Below are 14,388 nucleotides of genomic sequence, written 5' to 3'. Positions count from 1 at the left end.
AAATCCTGATAAATTGCAGGAATAGACGAAATAAACCTCCCGAGCTGATGTCGGTGAGCCCCTACTTGGGGGCAGCAAGCATGCTCTCGAGACTGGCCTTGAGCTGGTCATTGTTCTTGCGTAGCAGCTCCACCTCTTCTTGGTGCTTCTTCTCGTCTTGCGATTTCTTTTCCTCTTCACGCCGTGCCACAGCTTCGCACCGCGTACTCAGCTCCTCAATCTGTGAGCTCAGATCACGCAGCTCGCCTTCGAGGGTGCGAATCTGCTGCTCCGCCTCCATTTTCTTCTGCTCAGCCATGAGCGCCTTCCGCATGCCGAAGGCAATGCTAGACTCGTACAACGTCTGATAAGCGGCAATCGTCATGCGGGCCTCATCGCGCACCCGAAGAAGCAGCAGTCCCCGCTCCGAGCAGTTGATCGTGATCTGCCGGATCAACTCATCTGGACGTCACACAAAGACAGTGAGTGACAGGTTAAAGCTCCCACTGCGAATCCACTTGCAGACACCCACCGAAGCACTGCGCGTACAGCTCCTCTCGAACGGGGCAGATACCAGTCTCCCTCGCCTGCCGCTGCTGCAGTCTCAGATCCAACTGCTCCTGCAGATTCACGACATCCAGTCTCGTTGCTGGCGTGCTCGACACGTACTGCACCCAGAGCTGCCCGTCCTCGGTCCATTCCTTCGGCGGTAGGATCGAGTTGAGTATATCCTCCGTCGGATTCCCACTCTGCGTGTTGCTGCCCGTGAAAACCGTCGGCTTAGGCGCCGGTGGAGCGCCCGATCCGTTGGCATCGCCGTTCGGAGCTTGGTTCCCGAACTTGGCAGCCGCACCAGACTTCTTGCCTTTCAGCAGAGCCTTGTCCTTGCTCGAGCTCACAAGGATCGGGTTGTTGTACTTGACCAGCGAGCTCTGCGGCGGGATCATCGTCTCTCAAACTAACCAGCTTCAACAGCAACTACACACCCACCCGCTCGCGTCGTTTCGCAGGATGGCTACATTTTACGTAATAAACGCCACTAATCCATGTGTACCACACCAAGTACCCTAGTAAGTGCGAATTTGAATTTTGGCTCCAGTCAGAACAAGCAGTACCGCATCATGGCTCCACCCGCGGCGGAAGCGGATGCTCCCCCCTCGCTGCGCTCGCAGTCCTTTGCCAACCTGGACGACGTGCTGTACCGCCACCTGCAGTGGACGCTGGCCATTGACTTCGAGAAGAAGCAGCTGCGCGGCTTCGCCGAGTACACGTTCGCCTACACGGGCACAGCCAAGTCTCCCGTCCTCGTGCTGGACACGAACCACCTGAGTATCGAGGCCGTTGCGGTCGATGGTGTGGCTGTACACAACTTTACGCTAGTCGAGCGACACGCGGTATTTGGGAGTGCGTTGGTTGTACCCATCTCGAGCCTCTCGAACACCGTGCGCGTGACGTACGCGACGTCATCCAACTCGAGCGGACTGCAATGGCTCACTCCGCAGTTGACTGCTGGAAAAGTGTACCCATTTCTGTTCACGCAGTGCCAAGCCATCCACGCGCGCAGCGTGGTGCCGTGCCCGGATACTCCTGCTGCCAAGTTCACGTACGCGGCTACTGTCACGGTGCCGCAATGGTGCACGGTACTGATGAGTGCGATTGCTCATGGCCATGTGAAGAACAACGACCAGGAGCTGACCAAGAAGTGGAGCTTTCGACAGGATGTACCCATTCCGTCGTACCTGTTGGCCATTGCTGCTGGAGAGATGGAGAGTGTTGAGTTGAGCCCTCGCAGCAGAGTGTGGGCCGAGCCGAGGGTGGTGACAAGAGCGGCACACGAATTCGCACAGACTGAAGCGTTTCTGAAGGCAGCCGAAGAGATCACGGGACAGGAGTACTTGTGGAAGAGATACGATCTGGTGTGTCTGCCCCCGTCCTTCCCCTACGGAGGCATGGAGAACCCGTGCTTGACCTTTGTGACCCCGACGCTACTGGCGGGAGACCGCTCGCTGGCTGATGTTGTGGCTCACGAAATTGCCCACTCGTGGACGGGAAATTTGGTCACCAATGCCACCTGGAGTGATTTCTGGTTGAACGAAGGTTGGACGGTGTGGCTGGAGCGGAAGATTGTTGCCAAGATCCATAATGACCCCAAGACGTACGACTTGAAGGCGGCGTTGGGCATGCGTGGACTTGTGGAGGCGGTTCAGTCTTTCGGACCGTCGCACCCGTACACGGCGTTGGTGCCTAAATCCGAGGGCGTTGATCCGGACGACGTTTTCTCTCGCGTGCCGTACGAAAAAGGTTTCAACTTCCTGCACTACTTGTCTACTGTTGTGGGGTCGGAGGAGTTCGACTTGTTCGCACAGGCGTACATCCAGAAATTCAAGTTCCAGACGCTCACTTCCCAGGATTTCCGCATCTTTTTCGAGAAGCACTTCGCCACGCAGCCCGAGGTGCTCAGCCAAATTGATTGGGATGGCTGGTACTTCTCAACTGGCATGCCGCTGATCGCCAACAAGTTCGACACATCGATGATCAGCCAGGTGCGAGCTTTGGGAGAGAAAATGATGACGACCACGGACGACAAGAAGTGGGCTAAGGTCACGGACCCGCGCATGCTCCGCAAATGGCCGGCTCCACTATGGATTTTGCTGCTAGATACGTTGCTCCTGCTGCAGACGGGCAGCCATGCCCGATTGTCGGCGACCCATTTGGACGCGATCGATGCGTTTGGTCACCACCACCTGAGCACTACTCACAACTCGGAGCTGCGTTTCCGCTGGTTCACACTGGCGTTGCGCTCTGGTGATCTGCGCGTGCTGGACCGTACCGTCGACTTCTTGAAGGAGCAAGGCCGGATGAAATTCGTGCGTCCTCTTTTCCGTGACCTGTGCGCGACTTTGGGCGTGGTGCGGGGTGCTGCTGTCTTTGAGGAGTGCAAGTCACGATACCACCCGATCGCCGCCAAGATGATTCAGAAGGACATCGAGGGCTTGCAGGCGTCTAAGAAGCATGCCAGAGCGATGTACTCCAATGATTTTAACGGAGTTTTCGCACACTGGCTCGGCCTTCCACAGGAGTACTCGGGTTATTCGCCGTTGCTGGCAGTGGTTCTTGGTGGACTCACGGTTGCTACGGCGGTGACTTTAGCCAAGCGTCGCTAAGGGCCATCCACGCACACATAGAGTGGAGGTAGTACGACAAGGTTGCTGTGCTATCTGTGCTACATCCATGAGTGTCTGCATTTTCAGTGAATGTATGGTTTGTTTTTACTACAATGCCCTGTTGATCACTTAGCCTACAATAAGTAGGCTTGCTGAGTCAGGACGAACTCTTGACTGGCAGATGCAAACTTTTTAATCTGCTCACAATAAAAGGAGACTTGTTACCAAGCAAAATTGATTAAGGGCCAGCCCCTGTTTGAGGAATGTACGTAGATTTAACTCTGCCCAGGGCAGCTTTTTTAAAGTAAGCACTACCTGACGATGTACGGTATCGAAATGGTTGTGGCTCCAGCAAGCAGTGGTGTGATACGGAAAATCGGTTTGCCGATTGGTACGTATCAGTGATACGCATATCAGTGATATGCATATCAGTGATACGTGAGTTTTCCCCACGAAGTGATGGTTGGAAAATCGCTTTGCCTTCGGGTGCGTATCACTGATATGCATATCACTGATATGCGTATCACTGATATGAGTATCACTGATACGCACCCATCGGAGCACTGATATGCGTATCACTGATACGCACCCATCGGCAAAGTTCGTGGGGAAAACTTCGTCGGGTTTGACCACCTCTTCCGTTATCGGCAAACCGAGGGGTTTGGAATCGGAAACCGTTTCCGTTTAGCCTTGCGACTTCTGTGACGTCTGAGACGAATCGGAAACCAACCAACTTGACTACAGGAGTTTGGTCTTACTTGGACTTTCTCGGTCGGAAGGTCGGCATGGTGTCCGTGCATTTACTAACGTTAGCACTGCTCTGGATTGTAGGCATTGTTGTGCACGCCACCGATGATGTTGCAACGCAGTTGTACGAAAGCTCGTACTTTACTGCCCCTACGCCCCCTTCCAGACTCAACGCCGCTCTGACCGATCTTGTGGGCACTGTGGCCAACTTCACCACCTTCTCGGGCAATTTACAACGTGCCATGCTCTGGAGTGCAGGATGGGTTCAGGTCGCCTCCGAGTCTACTGCCGCCAGCTCTGCTGCGAGCAACTCGACGGCCGAGTACGTTCAAGTCTACGTGCTCTGCGGCCGCAGTATGAGCGACATCCTCCTGACGTCACAAGCTTTTGACGATTCCACGCAATGTGACTTGAAGACCTGCAAGACCAACGTCATTAGCTACACCAGTTCGACATGCTCCCCAAGCTTTGTGGCAACCAAGGCGCGATGCGCGTTGACATCCGATATGAATGCTACGATCCAGCAGAACAGCGGACCCATGTGGTCCTTGGACGGGCAAATCGATGCCGACAGTTTCGATCCGCACTTGTTCCAATACGACGACAGCGCCAGCGAGGCCAATACGACACTTTATATGCTGGCTCAGAAGACTTCATGGAGCATGAGTGATGATACTTGCCCCAATTCTGCGATGTTCATCGCTCCGTGTACTGCTGTGGACGCGGAAAGCGTAGCTGACGACACCCAGGAGCGCACCTGGTGCGAGCCTGACATCGAGTTAAGTGTCAAAATCTGGCTTGCAGGCGGAACTCTCGGGGCTACTAGTAGCAGTGGGCTAAGCACACCGGCCATCGTCGGAATTACCGCTACATGCATCGTTTTCGTTCTACTTGTCATGCTTCTGGGGTTCATCATCGCCCGTCGACAACGTTCCACTGCAAACCAGGGGCAAACCGGTTTGTGGGATGATGATGTTGTCACCGCCAACAGAATTCCTCGAGAAAAGGTCCGCGTTCTCAAGATCATTAGCCACGGCGCCTTCGGTGAGGTCTACGCCGGAATTTACAATGACGAGGAAGTCGCGGTCAAAATGCTGCTTCCGAGCACACGCCGGGACATCAAACTTGTGAATGAATTTCTCGCAGAAGCCAAGCTGACTGCAACTATGGAGCACCCGCGTATCGTCGCTTTCATCGGCATTGCTTGGGACTCGCTTTCTGATCTGTGCGTGGTGCTAGAGTTTATGGGCGGTGGAGACCTGCGAACGCTGCTAAACACTTACCAAAAAGAAGGTCGTCCGGTGGGGTTTGATCTCGAGAAAGTGACGATCGCGCTGCATGTAGCCCACGCGCTCACATATTTGCACTCGCTGGAGCCTCCCGTGATTCACCGCGACCTGAAGTCTCGTAATATCCTCCTGAATGAAATGCACGAAGCGAAGCTGACGGATTTCGGTATTTCTCGAGAGCGACTCGACCGGACGATGACTGCTGGCGTCGGAACGTCTTTGTGGATGGCTCCTGAGGTGATGATGGGCGAGAAATACGATGACAAAGCAGACATGTTCTCGTTCGGAGTCGTGCTGTCCGAGTTGGATTCTCACACGTTGCCGTACACCCAGGCAAAGCAGGAGGCGCAGCAGTCTCGCGGTCGTCAGATGACAGACGCTACTCTGCTACAAAGAGTTGCAATGGGGGCAGTAAGTGTCGAATTTTCACAGGCAGGCCCGCAGTCAATGATTGATCTTGGTAGTGCCTGCATATCAGTGAACCCAAGCCAGCGACCGAGTGCAGCGGAGGCTCTGTTTAAACTCCAGATTATTCTAGCGAAGGAGCTATCTTAAAAGCATGCTGTAGTGAGCTACGAAGAAACATATCATATACAATAAATTCACACTGACATACCTGAAACTCAGGTTACTTACTACAACTACATGTAAACCACTACGCCCACAGCTTTAGTAGGTAAGTAACTACTCAGTTAGCATAGTCAGCGCGCTTTCCGAGCACGTACTGATGTCGGATGCCACTGAAAATCCATACAGACTTGGGGTGACCGACTTCTTCAACACGAATTGCTCCCGGGCAGCTTCCTGTGTATCCATTTGCGTGGCCCCAATGACACATTTCACGCAGAAAGTAACTTTGCGCTGCACGAGTGTGAGGTCAGGAGCAATGAAGCTTAGGTTTTTCGAGATTTTACATGAACCGCAAACAGCGCCGAAACATAGCTTGCACGTGTTGACTGGTCCAGTCAGTCTTGAGCTCTTAACGCCCTTCATGCACGTCACACAAAATGACTGGAGTGCTGGGGTCCCCTCCTCCCGGGCCTGAGCCTGCTTCTGCTCAAGCAACCACGCCAACTTCTTCATCTGACCGCAGTATGCATATTTCAAGCCCGCCATCGTCGCCTGGACCATTCCCATCACTGCCATCACGCGAATCATATCACCGCCCGGATCCATGATGCCCGTGCCACGGCAATCGGTCCTATCAAGCTCTTCTTGGTGGAAGATGCCGCAGAACGACATGTTGCCTCGCACGCGGTGTGGCAGCTCGTGGATCTGTGGGAAGGTGACCGAATGGAACAAGTGATAGCCCACCCGCTCACCGTTCCTCAAATGCAAGATGCCCGTGCTCTCCATGTACACATAGTCACGGTTGCGGACGAGGCCGAATGAAGCACCCGGAATATCGATCTCCATCCATTTGACCACAACTGACCGGAACGGGTCGTCCACCGTGGGCTCCACAATCGTCGCCAGAACCGCAGCAGCACTGAAGTCCTTCAGGTACGACGACTTGATCCGCATCGCCTCGATCGTCGGATTCACGATGCCGAACATGTTCTCGTCCAGCGACCCCGGCAACGGACCCACCATCAACAACGCCGGCAGCTTCGAGTTCGGACTCGACTTCTTCCGCTCCAGGTACATCGTCGTGGGGCCCGACTTGGTGAACTTCTTCCAGCGGACGAGGTCCACCCGCTTCTCGTTGTTCAGGTGCTCCTCGTACTCCTCGAACTTGGCCATCACGAGCGTGTCGGCGATGTCGACTAACTTGGCGCGGTCATGGGCGGAGAGCGTCAACTCCCCGAAGGGATTGATAGTGAAACGTTGATTGTCCATGCTTCTTTTGGGTACTGCTTTTGTTGGTTGAGCGCAACTTGACAAATGACTAGCGCGACTGCAGTCTGGTTTCAAGCGATTATTGTGCGAGACTTCATCACGCATTGTAAGCTGATCTTGAGTCGTTTACAGTCGACGCAACTCGCGCGTGTAGTCGTTTACAGTCGACGCAACTCGCGCGTGTAGACTTTTACTCCAGCCGATTTTCACGAAAAGGCAGTACTACTGCCATACGAATATCTACTTGCGGCTACTGCAGCAGTAGCCGCAAGTAGATATCCGTATGGCGAACCGACCAGAACAAGACGTTTACTAACGTATGAATCATACGGCATGAGCGGGCGTATGGATGGAAGTTGCTCGTCAATATGGTCGTCTAACCTGTACCTTGAATCAGGGGATGCAGGAGTTTCTTTAAGCACTTCCGCGTTTTTTTATGCTTGAACTGAAGTTGATGCGGCTGAACGTCGGTGGTGAAGATCATTTATGCCAGACACAATTTTTTAGATGACGCCGAAAGCAGAGGATAACACCGCAATTTTGGTGAGATGAGAACATCAAATTCGATATAAACCGTATCGTACGGATGCATTTTGTCGATGGTGTACATGTACATATGTTAGCAACTAGCCCAGAGCTTTAAAATCAGCATCGAATTCGTCTGCCCAACGGCTTCGCCATCGTCGCGTGGGTCGTTCTCATCGCTGCGACTACAACCTCCCGCGATATACAAAATTTGTATTTAATATACCCGCATTCGCGAATTCGTCCCGAGCTCATGGCCTCGACGGGGAAACCCCGACGCTACTGGAACAACATTGCGAGCGCCTGGAATCGGCTCCAGCTCGAGGCAAACGGAACGTACTCGGTTGAGCGGTTGAGCCGTCTTCACGACTACAACACCCGTACCACTGCTGCGCACTGTGTGTTGGTACTTGTCCTAACTCCTCTGCCTTGCCTGCTGCTCACCGTGCTCATTGAAAGCATTCCGCTTCACTCACCCGCCGACGCAATCGAACACAGTTTTCTAGTACCTGGTCTTCCGTTGTCCATTACCCCCATCTTCGTGGCAGCAACTGCATCGGCGGTTGCGGGCGCCGCGGGTACATTTGGACTGGCACGTGCTATTGGGTTTCCGCTCCCATTCACGCTAGTGTGTGAGTCCGGCATAGTCATGTTCATTATGGGCGTTGGCATGTTAGCGGCGTGGGGTCGGTTCCTGTATAATGATCGCAATGGCCGACTTGCGTTTATCCGCCAGTTCATGTTAATAGGCATGCAAGCCAGCATGGTGTGGGTGTATCCAGCGTACGCGTACGTGTTCAACCAGCTATCAGCCGGACGACAAATCGCCGCGATGGCATTTCTTCCGGCGATCAAAATGTTTTACAAGAATATGTTCGCCCGCATGCTCCGTGAGCACCCAGATCTCAAGGCTTGCATCGTGGTGTTCAGCGCCGACTTATATCACGTGTTGTTTCTGTCATGGTGCATGAATGGATCGACATCCAAGACGGCGGCGGTGTCTTTGATGCTGGCTGACGTTCTGGAGAGTATTGTGGTGCTCCACGAGATTGACCAGAAAGTTCTTGGCATCAACTCGGATTTCACGAGCAAACCGAGAACTATTTCTTTGCCGAACAGGGCAGTATCAGCTGTACGGTTAACACGACCTAGCGCCACGCTTAAGCGAGGCACAAAGCCTAAAATCTTTGTCCTGGTTGCACACTCGCACTGCAAACTTTCTTCACGTGATCCCATTCAGTTTGTTACTCATGAGACTCGAGCCAGGAGCTCCATTTCTGCCGCGATCGGAGTAAAACACAATTGCATTGTGCCATTGCTTGAAGTAGGTGCTCCAGTTCAAGTGAATCGACTTTATCGTGCGAGAGAAACTTCCCCCACAACAGGGGATGCTCATTTATTAACCTCGCCATCGAGCTTAGTGACTGTAACAGTAGCAGCGCGCCAGGCGTCGCTTACATCCGATCCAGGCGTTGACAAGGCTAGGTCTCTCAAGTTGTTGCGCAACTCTCTCGGCCTTCTCTACACGACGGAGTTCGTGCTTTTGGTCGACTTCACTGAAGTCATGGTTCCCTGTGTCTACAGTACGTAACCTCACTTCGTGTCTAGTATTTTTCCTCACTTACATGCATACGTGTGTACTTACTAGGTTTGTATCTCCTGGTGGCATTCCACATGCCCAACCGTGCTTTCTTGAATAACCTCCGCGATAAATCGCTGGAAGAGATATCGAGCAACATCTTGGTACTACTCGGCTACTCATCGATGGAACTTATATCAATCATAGCACTCGCTGTCATCCTTCAGCGGCGCACTCGTATCTCGACACTGTGGCAGCTGGCATTTGCGTTGGAAACCAACTGGCTGCTTGCGCAGGCAAACATCTGCCTGTGGGTCATTCTAGCTGTGCAGGCGCCGCTAGAGCACTACAGTGTAGATTTCTCTTTTCGCTTCGAGTGGCTGAAGCACAATTAGTAGCGTACGCGTCAAGAATCATTAAAAAAAATACTGCGTAGTAGTATGCATGCCTAGTACTTAAGGAGTATAGTAACCACCGACGTGTTTCTTCTCTAGCTTGAGTACGCCGTCATCGTACTTTCCGAGCAGGTGCTCATATCGGAAGCGATTGACATGCTGTAGAGCGGTGGAGTGATCGACTTCTTGTATACGAACTGCTCCCGGGCGGCTTCCTGCGTGTCCATTTGTGTGGCCTCAACCACGCACTTCACACAAAATGTCACCTTGTGCTGAGAAAGAGTGAGGTCTGGCGCGATGAAACTCAGCTTCTTGATGATCTTGCACGAGCTGCATACGGCTCCGAAACACAACTTGCACGTCCCGACAGCGCCTGTCAACTTGGACTGCTTCACACCCTTCGTACAAGTCACGCAGAACGGCTTAAAGGCCGGAGTTCCCTTCTCGCGAGCTTCACCTTGTCGCTGCTCCAGCAACCACGCCAGCTTCTTCATCTGACCGCAGTACGAGTACTTCAGTCCCGCCATCGTCGCCTGAACCATCCCCATGACTGCCATAGCACGGATCATATCGCCTCCAGGGTCCATGATGCCGGTGCCGCGGCAGTCCGTTCGATCGGGTCCTTCTTGGTGGAAGATGCCACAAAACGACATGTTACCGCGAACTCGGTTGGGTAGCTCGTGAATTTGTGGGAATGTGACCGAGTGGAACAAATGGTAGCCTACTCGCTCCCCGTTCTTTAGGTGCAGGATGCCCGTACTCTCGACGTAGACGTAGTCACGATTGCGGACAAGGCCGATCGAGGCGAGCGGGATGTCGATCTCCATCCATTTGACCACCACGGAGCGGAACGGGTCGTCTACCGTTGGTTCGATCACGGAAGCCAGCACTGCCGCGGCATTGAAGTCGCTGAGATAGGAAGACTTGATCCGCATGGACTCGATCGTCGGGTTGACGATGCCAAACATGTTCTCGTCAAGCGACCCTGGCAGGGGCCCAACCATGAGTAATTGGGGCAGCTTGGTGTTGGGGCTCGAAGACTTTCGCTCGAGGTACGACGTCGTGGGGCCCGACTTGGCGAACTTCTTCCAGCGTTTGAGGTCAACGAGCTTGTCGATATTCAGGTGCTCCTCGTACTCTTCGAACTTGGCGATGATGATTTCATCGGTGATCTCCACGAGTTTCGCGCGATCTTCGGCCGTGAGGGTCAGTTCCCCGAACGGGTTCACAGTGAAGCGTTGGTTGTTCATGCTCAAGTGTGAACTACAGCGCAAGTCGACAAGTGAGCGGCCTGAGTTTGGCACAATACGAAAGAGCTGGTTGCAATACTGAAGAGTGCCCCATCCTGGGTTTGAGCTCCTGCATCCCAGCTGCTACTGGTCTTTTCCCGAGCCATTGCTTACTTGTACGGGACAAGTACAAGTTGTACATGTACCTGTTCGAGATCAAATAAAAGTTGGAACCACTGTTCTGGCTTTCAGATGCCTGCGTCCTCAGCTGCCAGGTCCGGTGGCCCCAGGATTTTCATAGCAATCGAGGCGTTCTTATGATGCCCAACCTGGTGACCAGGATCAGAGTGATCGAAGCTGTTGTTGGGCTGCGGGTGGTGAAATGAGTCACAAAACTCTCCTGACGGTCGTTGAACAATATGGTATTTCGAAGGTCTCTATAACAGACCAAGAAAACTGTTGAGCATCTCTGCGGGCGACAGATTATAGATGTCAAAGACGCAACCAGATGTGCAGCTCAATGCTTTTACATTAACCTTTGGCATGTGCATGCATGCAGTGTATGGTGTATCAAGATGAACTCAACGTGCTTTCGGAGCACGAACTTGCGTCGGAAGCGACGGAGGAGCCGTACACACTCGGCTTTACGGGTTTCTTGTAGACAAATTGTTGCCGGGCTGCTTCCAACGTGTCCATGCGGGTGGCTTCGACTAGACATTTGATGCAGAAGTTCACCTTTCGCTGCGCAAGCTCGAAGTCTGGCGTGATGAAGCTCAGCTTCTTGGAAATCTTGCACGTGCCACAAAGAGCCCCAAAGCACAGTTTGCACGTGCTGCTGGACCTCCTGAAGTCGCTCAACTTCGAGCTCTTGACTTGCTTCATGCACGTCACGCAACCAGGCTCCGCGACCGGCGCACCCCGTTGTTTCGCTTCGTTGTGCTTCTGCTCGAGCAACCACGCTAACTTCTTCATTTGACCACAATACGAGTACTTGAGCCCGGCCATCGTCGCCTGAACCATCCCCATGACCGCCATCACGCGGATCATGTCGCCGCCAGGGTCCATGATGCCGGTGCCGCGGCAATCGGTTCGGTCCGGTCCTTCCTGGTGGAAAATACCGCAGAACGACATGTTGCCGCGAACACGGTTCGGTAACTCGTGAGCTTGTGGGAAGCTGACGGAGTGGAATAGATGGTAACCCACTCGCTCGCCGTTCTTGAGACGTAGAATACCGGAACTCTCGAGGTAGACGTAGTCACGGTTCCGAACGAGCCCGATAGACGCCCCAGGAATATCGATCTCCATCCACTTGACTACAACCGACCGGAACGGTTCCATCTCGCTCGGCTCTACTATCGTCGCGAGCAAAGCCGCCGCACTGAAGTCGCTCAGGTACGACGTCTTGATCCGCATCGCCTCGATCGTCGGGCTCACAAGACCAAACATGTTTTCGTCTAGAGTACCAGGTAACGGGCCCACCATTAGCAGCGCTGGCAATTTGGAGTCTGGGCTCGAGTTCTTCCGCTCCAGGTACGTCGTCGTTGTGCCTGACTTGGTGAACTTCTTCCAGCGGTTGAGGTCCACTAGCTTCTGGTTATTCAGGTGCTCTTCATATTCCTCAAATTTGGCGAGCACCAGTTCGTCAGCGAGTTGCACGAGCTGGGATCGGTCTTGGTCTGTTAGCGACAACTCCCCGAAGGGATTCATGGTGAAGCGCTTGTCCATTACGAGACTTGAAGGACGTGATGCTCGACTTGAAAGTCAGCAAATGGCCAGAATGCGCTCGATTCTTGTCCATGGGAGAGAGGAAGGCAGCGACTTCATCACATTCGTTAGGTACGTGTATTCCAGCTGGCGCCAGTAACCTTATGGAAGGACAGGTCCTTCGCCATAAGCAGTGCACGTTGAAAGGCGTAAACGTTTATAAAAACTGACAAGATGTTGCAGCTGCAAGCTTCGTCACGTGTCATACGAGATCTTATCGTCCTGATCGTCCTCAACTTGGGTCTCGACTTTTGACATCCTCGTCTCATCCTGCTAACCTTGTACACTCGCACACGTTAAGAAAAACTTCGTAGCACACTTTGCTCTACGACACAATGAACTTTATTCGACTACTCAATGAGGCTACCATGGACCAAGGCGATGAAACCTTGTGGTCAAGACGAGCTATCCGAACTAATACTCACCTGTGAGGTCAGCAGAGCCCCATAGGCAGGTGAATCGACGGGCTCCTTGTAGACGAATTGCTGGCGGGCAGCTTCTAGTGTGTCCATTTGATTAGCCTTCACCAAGCACTTGACGCAGAAGTCTACCTTCCGTTTGGACAACTGCAGGTCCAGCGTAATAAAACTCAACTTCTTGGTGACTTTGCACGAGCCGCACAAAGCCCCGAAGCACAGTTTACAAGTAGTGTCTGACTTGCCCAGCTTCGAGCTCTTGGTCTGCTTCGAACACGTCAAACACGAAGTCCCGAGCGCAGGAGCACCTCGCTCTCTCATCCGTGCGTGCTTCTTCTCGAGCAACCATGCCAGTTTCTTCATTTGGGCGCAGTACGAGTACTTCACCCCTGCCATCGTCGCCTGAACCATTCCCATGACAGCCACCGAGCGGATCATATCTCCTCCCGGGTCCATGATACCCCGGCCGCAGCAGTCCGTCCTGTCTGGCCCCTCTTGGTGGAGAATGGCGCAAAACGACATGTTGCCACGAATTCTGTTCGGGAGCTTGTGCGTTTGGGGGAAGTTGACGGAGTGCAGCAAGTGGTAACCGACCTGCTCTCCATTCTTCAGGGGCATAATGCCCGTGCTCTCGAGGTAAACGTAGTCACGGTTCCGAACAAGTCCGATGGAAGCCCCAGGAATGTCGATCTCCATCCATTTTACCACAACGGACCGGAGCGGTTCCTCCACAGTCGGCTCCACGATAGTGGCGAGTATCGCTGCAGCACTGAAGTCGTTCAGGTATGAAGTTTTGATCCGCATCGACTCAAGAGTTGGGCTCATGAGTCCGAACATGTTGTCGCTCAGAGTGCCGGGCAGCGGACCGACCATGATCAGATCAGGAAACTTGGCGTCTGGGTTGGACTTCTTCCGCTCCATGTACGACGTCGTAGCGCCTGAGTTGGCGATTTTCTTCCAACGCGCGATGTCGATATGCTTGTTGTCGTTCAAGTACTCCTCATATTTCTCGAAGTTTGACAGCACAAGGGTGTCGGCGATACCCACGAGTTCTTCGCGGTCTTCGGCGGTCAGCGCCAACTCGTCGAAGGGATTGACGGTGAAGCGCTTGCTGCTCATGTCGACGTGCCAATGTGGCCGACGCCACACGAATCAAGCAATGGGAGCACGCCAGTGTTGTCGGAGGGAACAGCAAATCTCGGAGCTCACCAGGTGGTGCTCCTCCCGGTTTCTAACGAGAAACGACTTGGCAAGCATCTTGCGCATTGCCCACAGCACTCGCGCCTCCGCGCAGACTCTGCCTAACGCTAGCGGACGTGAGCAGGTTCTCACGATACTCAAAGCAGCAAGACGTAGAGCATATCAATGCAACAGAACGCAGCCAGACAATTTGATGGCATTGCGCAGTGTTCAATGCACCATTTACGATGCTCCAGTTTTACGTGTGGTCCTCGTTGACGAC

General features: G+C 53.4%; 5 protein-coding genes across 6 annotated transcripts; 2 read left to right on the top strand and 3 right to left on the bottom strand.

Annotated features, from left to right (window-relative positions):
* Positions 1–61: 61 nt before the first annotated feature.
* On the bottom strand, positions 62–926 carry IUM83_12930 (sporangia induced 28 kDa inner dynein arm light chain; the record flags this gene model as incomplete). Its single annotated transcript, XM_067937577.1, has 2 exons — positions 62–441; positions 512–926. 2 exons carry the CDS (start codon positions 924–926, stop codon positions 62–64), a joined length of 795 nt encoding a protein of 264 aa, XP_067788202.1.
* Positions 927–1,100: 174 nt separating this feature from the next.
* Positions 1,101–3,143, top strand: IUM83_12929 (leukotriene A-4 hydrolase/aminopeptidase; the record flags this gene model as incomplete). Of its 2 annotated transcripts, none has more annotated exons than XM_067937576.1 (2): positions 1,101–1,340; positions 1,521–3,143. In XM_067937576.1, the coding sequence occupies 2 exons, from the start codon at positions 1,101–1,103 to the stop codon at positions 3,141–3,143; spliced, it is 1,863 nt and encodes a 620-aa protein (XP_067788081.1). The 2 variants fall into 2 exon arrangements, with proteins under 2 accessions (XP_067788081.1, XP_067788082.1); XM_067937575.1 differs by having other exon boundaries at positions 1,101–1,421.
* A 785-nt stretch (positions 3,144–3,928) lies between these two features.
* IUM83_12928 (TKL protein kinase) lies at positions 3,929–5,630 on the top strand (the record flags this gene model as incomplete). The annotated part of the gene is made up of 2 exons (XM_067937574.1): positions 3,929–5,496; positions 5,624–5,630. 2 exons carry the CDS (start codon positions 3,929–3,931, stop codon positions 5,628–5,630), a joined length of 1,575 nt encoding a protein of 524 aa, XP_067788080.1.
* On the bottom strand, positions 4,778–7,018 carry IUM83_12927 (uncharacterized protein; the record flags this gene model as incomplete). The annotated part of the gene is made up of 2 exons (XM_067937573.1): positions 4,778–4,826; positions 6,615–7,018. The coding sequence occupies 2 exons, from the start codon at positions 7,016–7,018 to the stop codon at positions 4,778–4,780; spliced, it is 453 nt and encodes a 150-aa protein (XP_067788083.1).
* Positions 7,019–10,492: 3,474 nt separating this feature from the next.
* On the bottom strand, positions 10,493–14,045 carry IUM83_12926 (uncharacterized protein; the record flags this gene model as incomplete). Its single annotated transcript, XM_067937572.1, has 3 exons — positions 10,493–10,502; positions 10,574–10,780; positions 13,309–14,045. 3 exons carry the CDS (start codon positions 14,043–14,045, stop codon positions 10,493–10,495), a joined length of 954 nt encoding a protein of 317 aa, XP_067788135.1.
* Between the last annotated feature and the right edge of the window lie 343 nt (positions 14,046–14,388).

Source organism: Phytophthora cinnamomi (genome assembly GCF_018691715.1).
Source record: "Phytophthora cinnamomi strain GKB4 chromosome Unknown Contig55, whole genome shotgun sequence".
NCBI classification, from domain to species: domain Eukaryota; phylum Oomycota; class Peronosporomycetes; order Peronosporales; family Peronosporaceae; genus Phytophthora; species Phytophthora cinnamomi.
The sequence above is the reverse complement of the archived record's forward strand: the minus strand, read 5'-3'. Positions and strand labels throughout refer to the sequence as shown.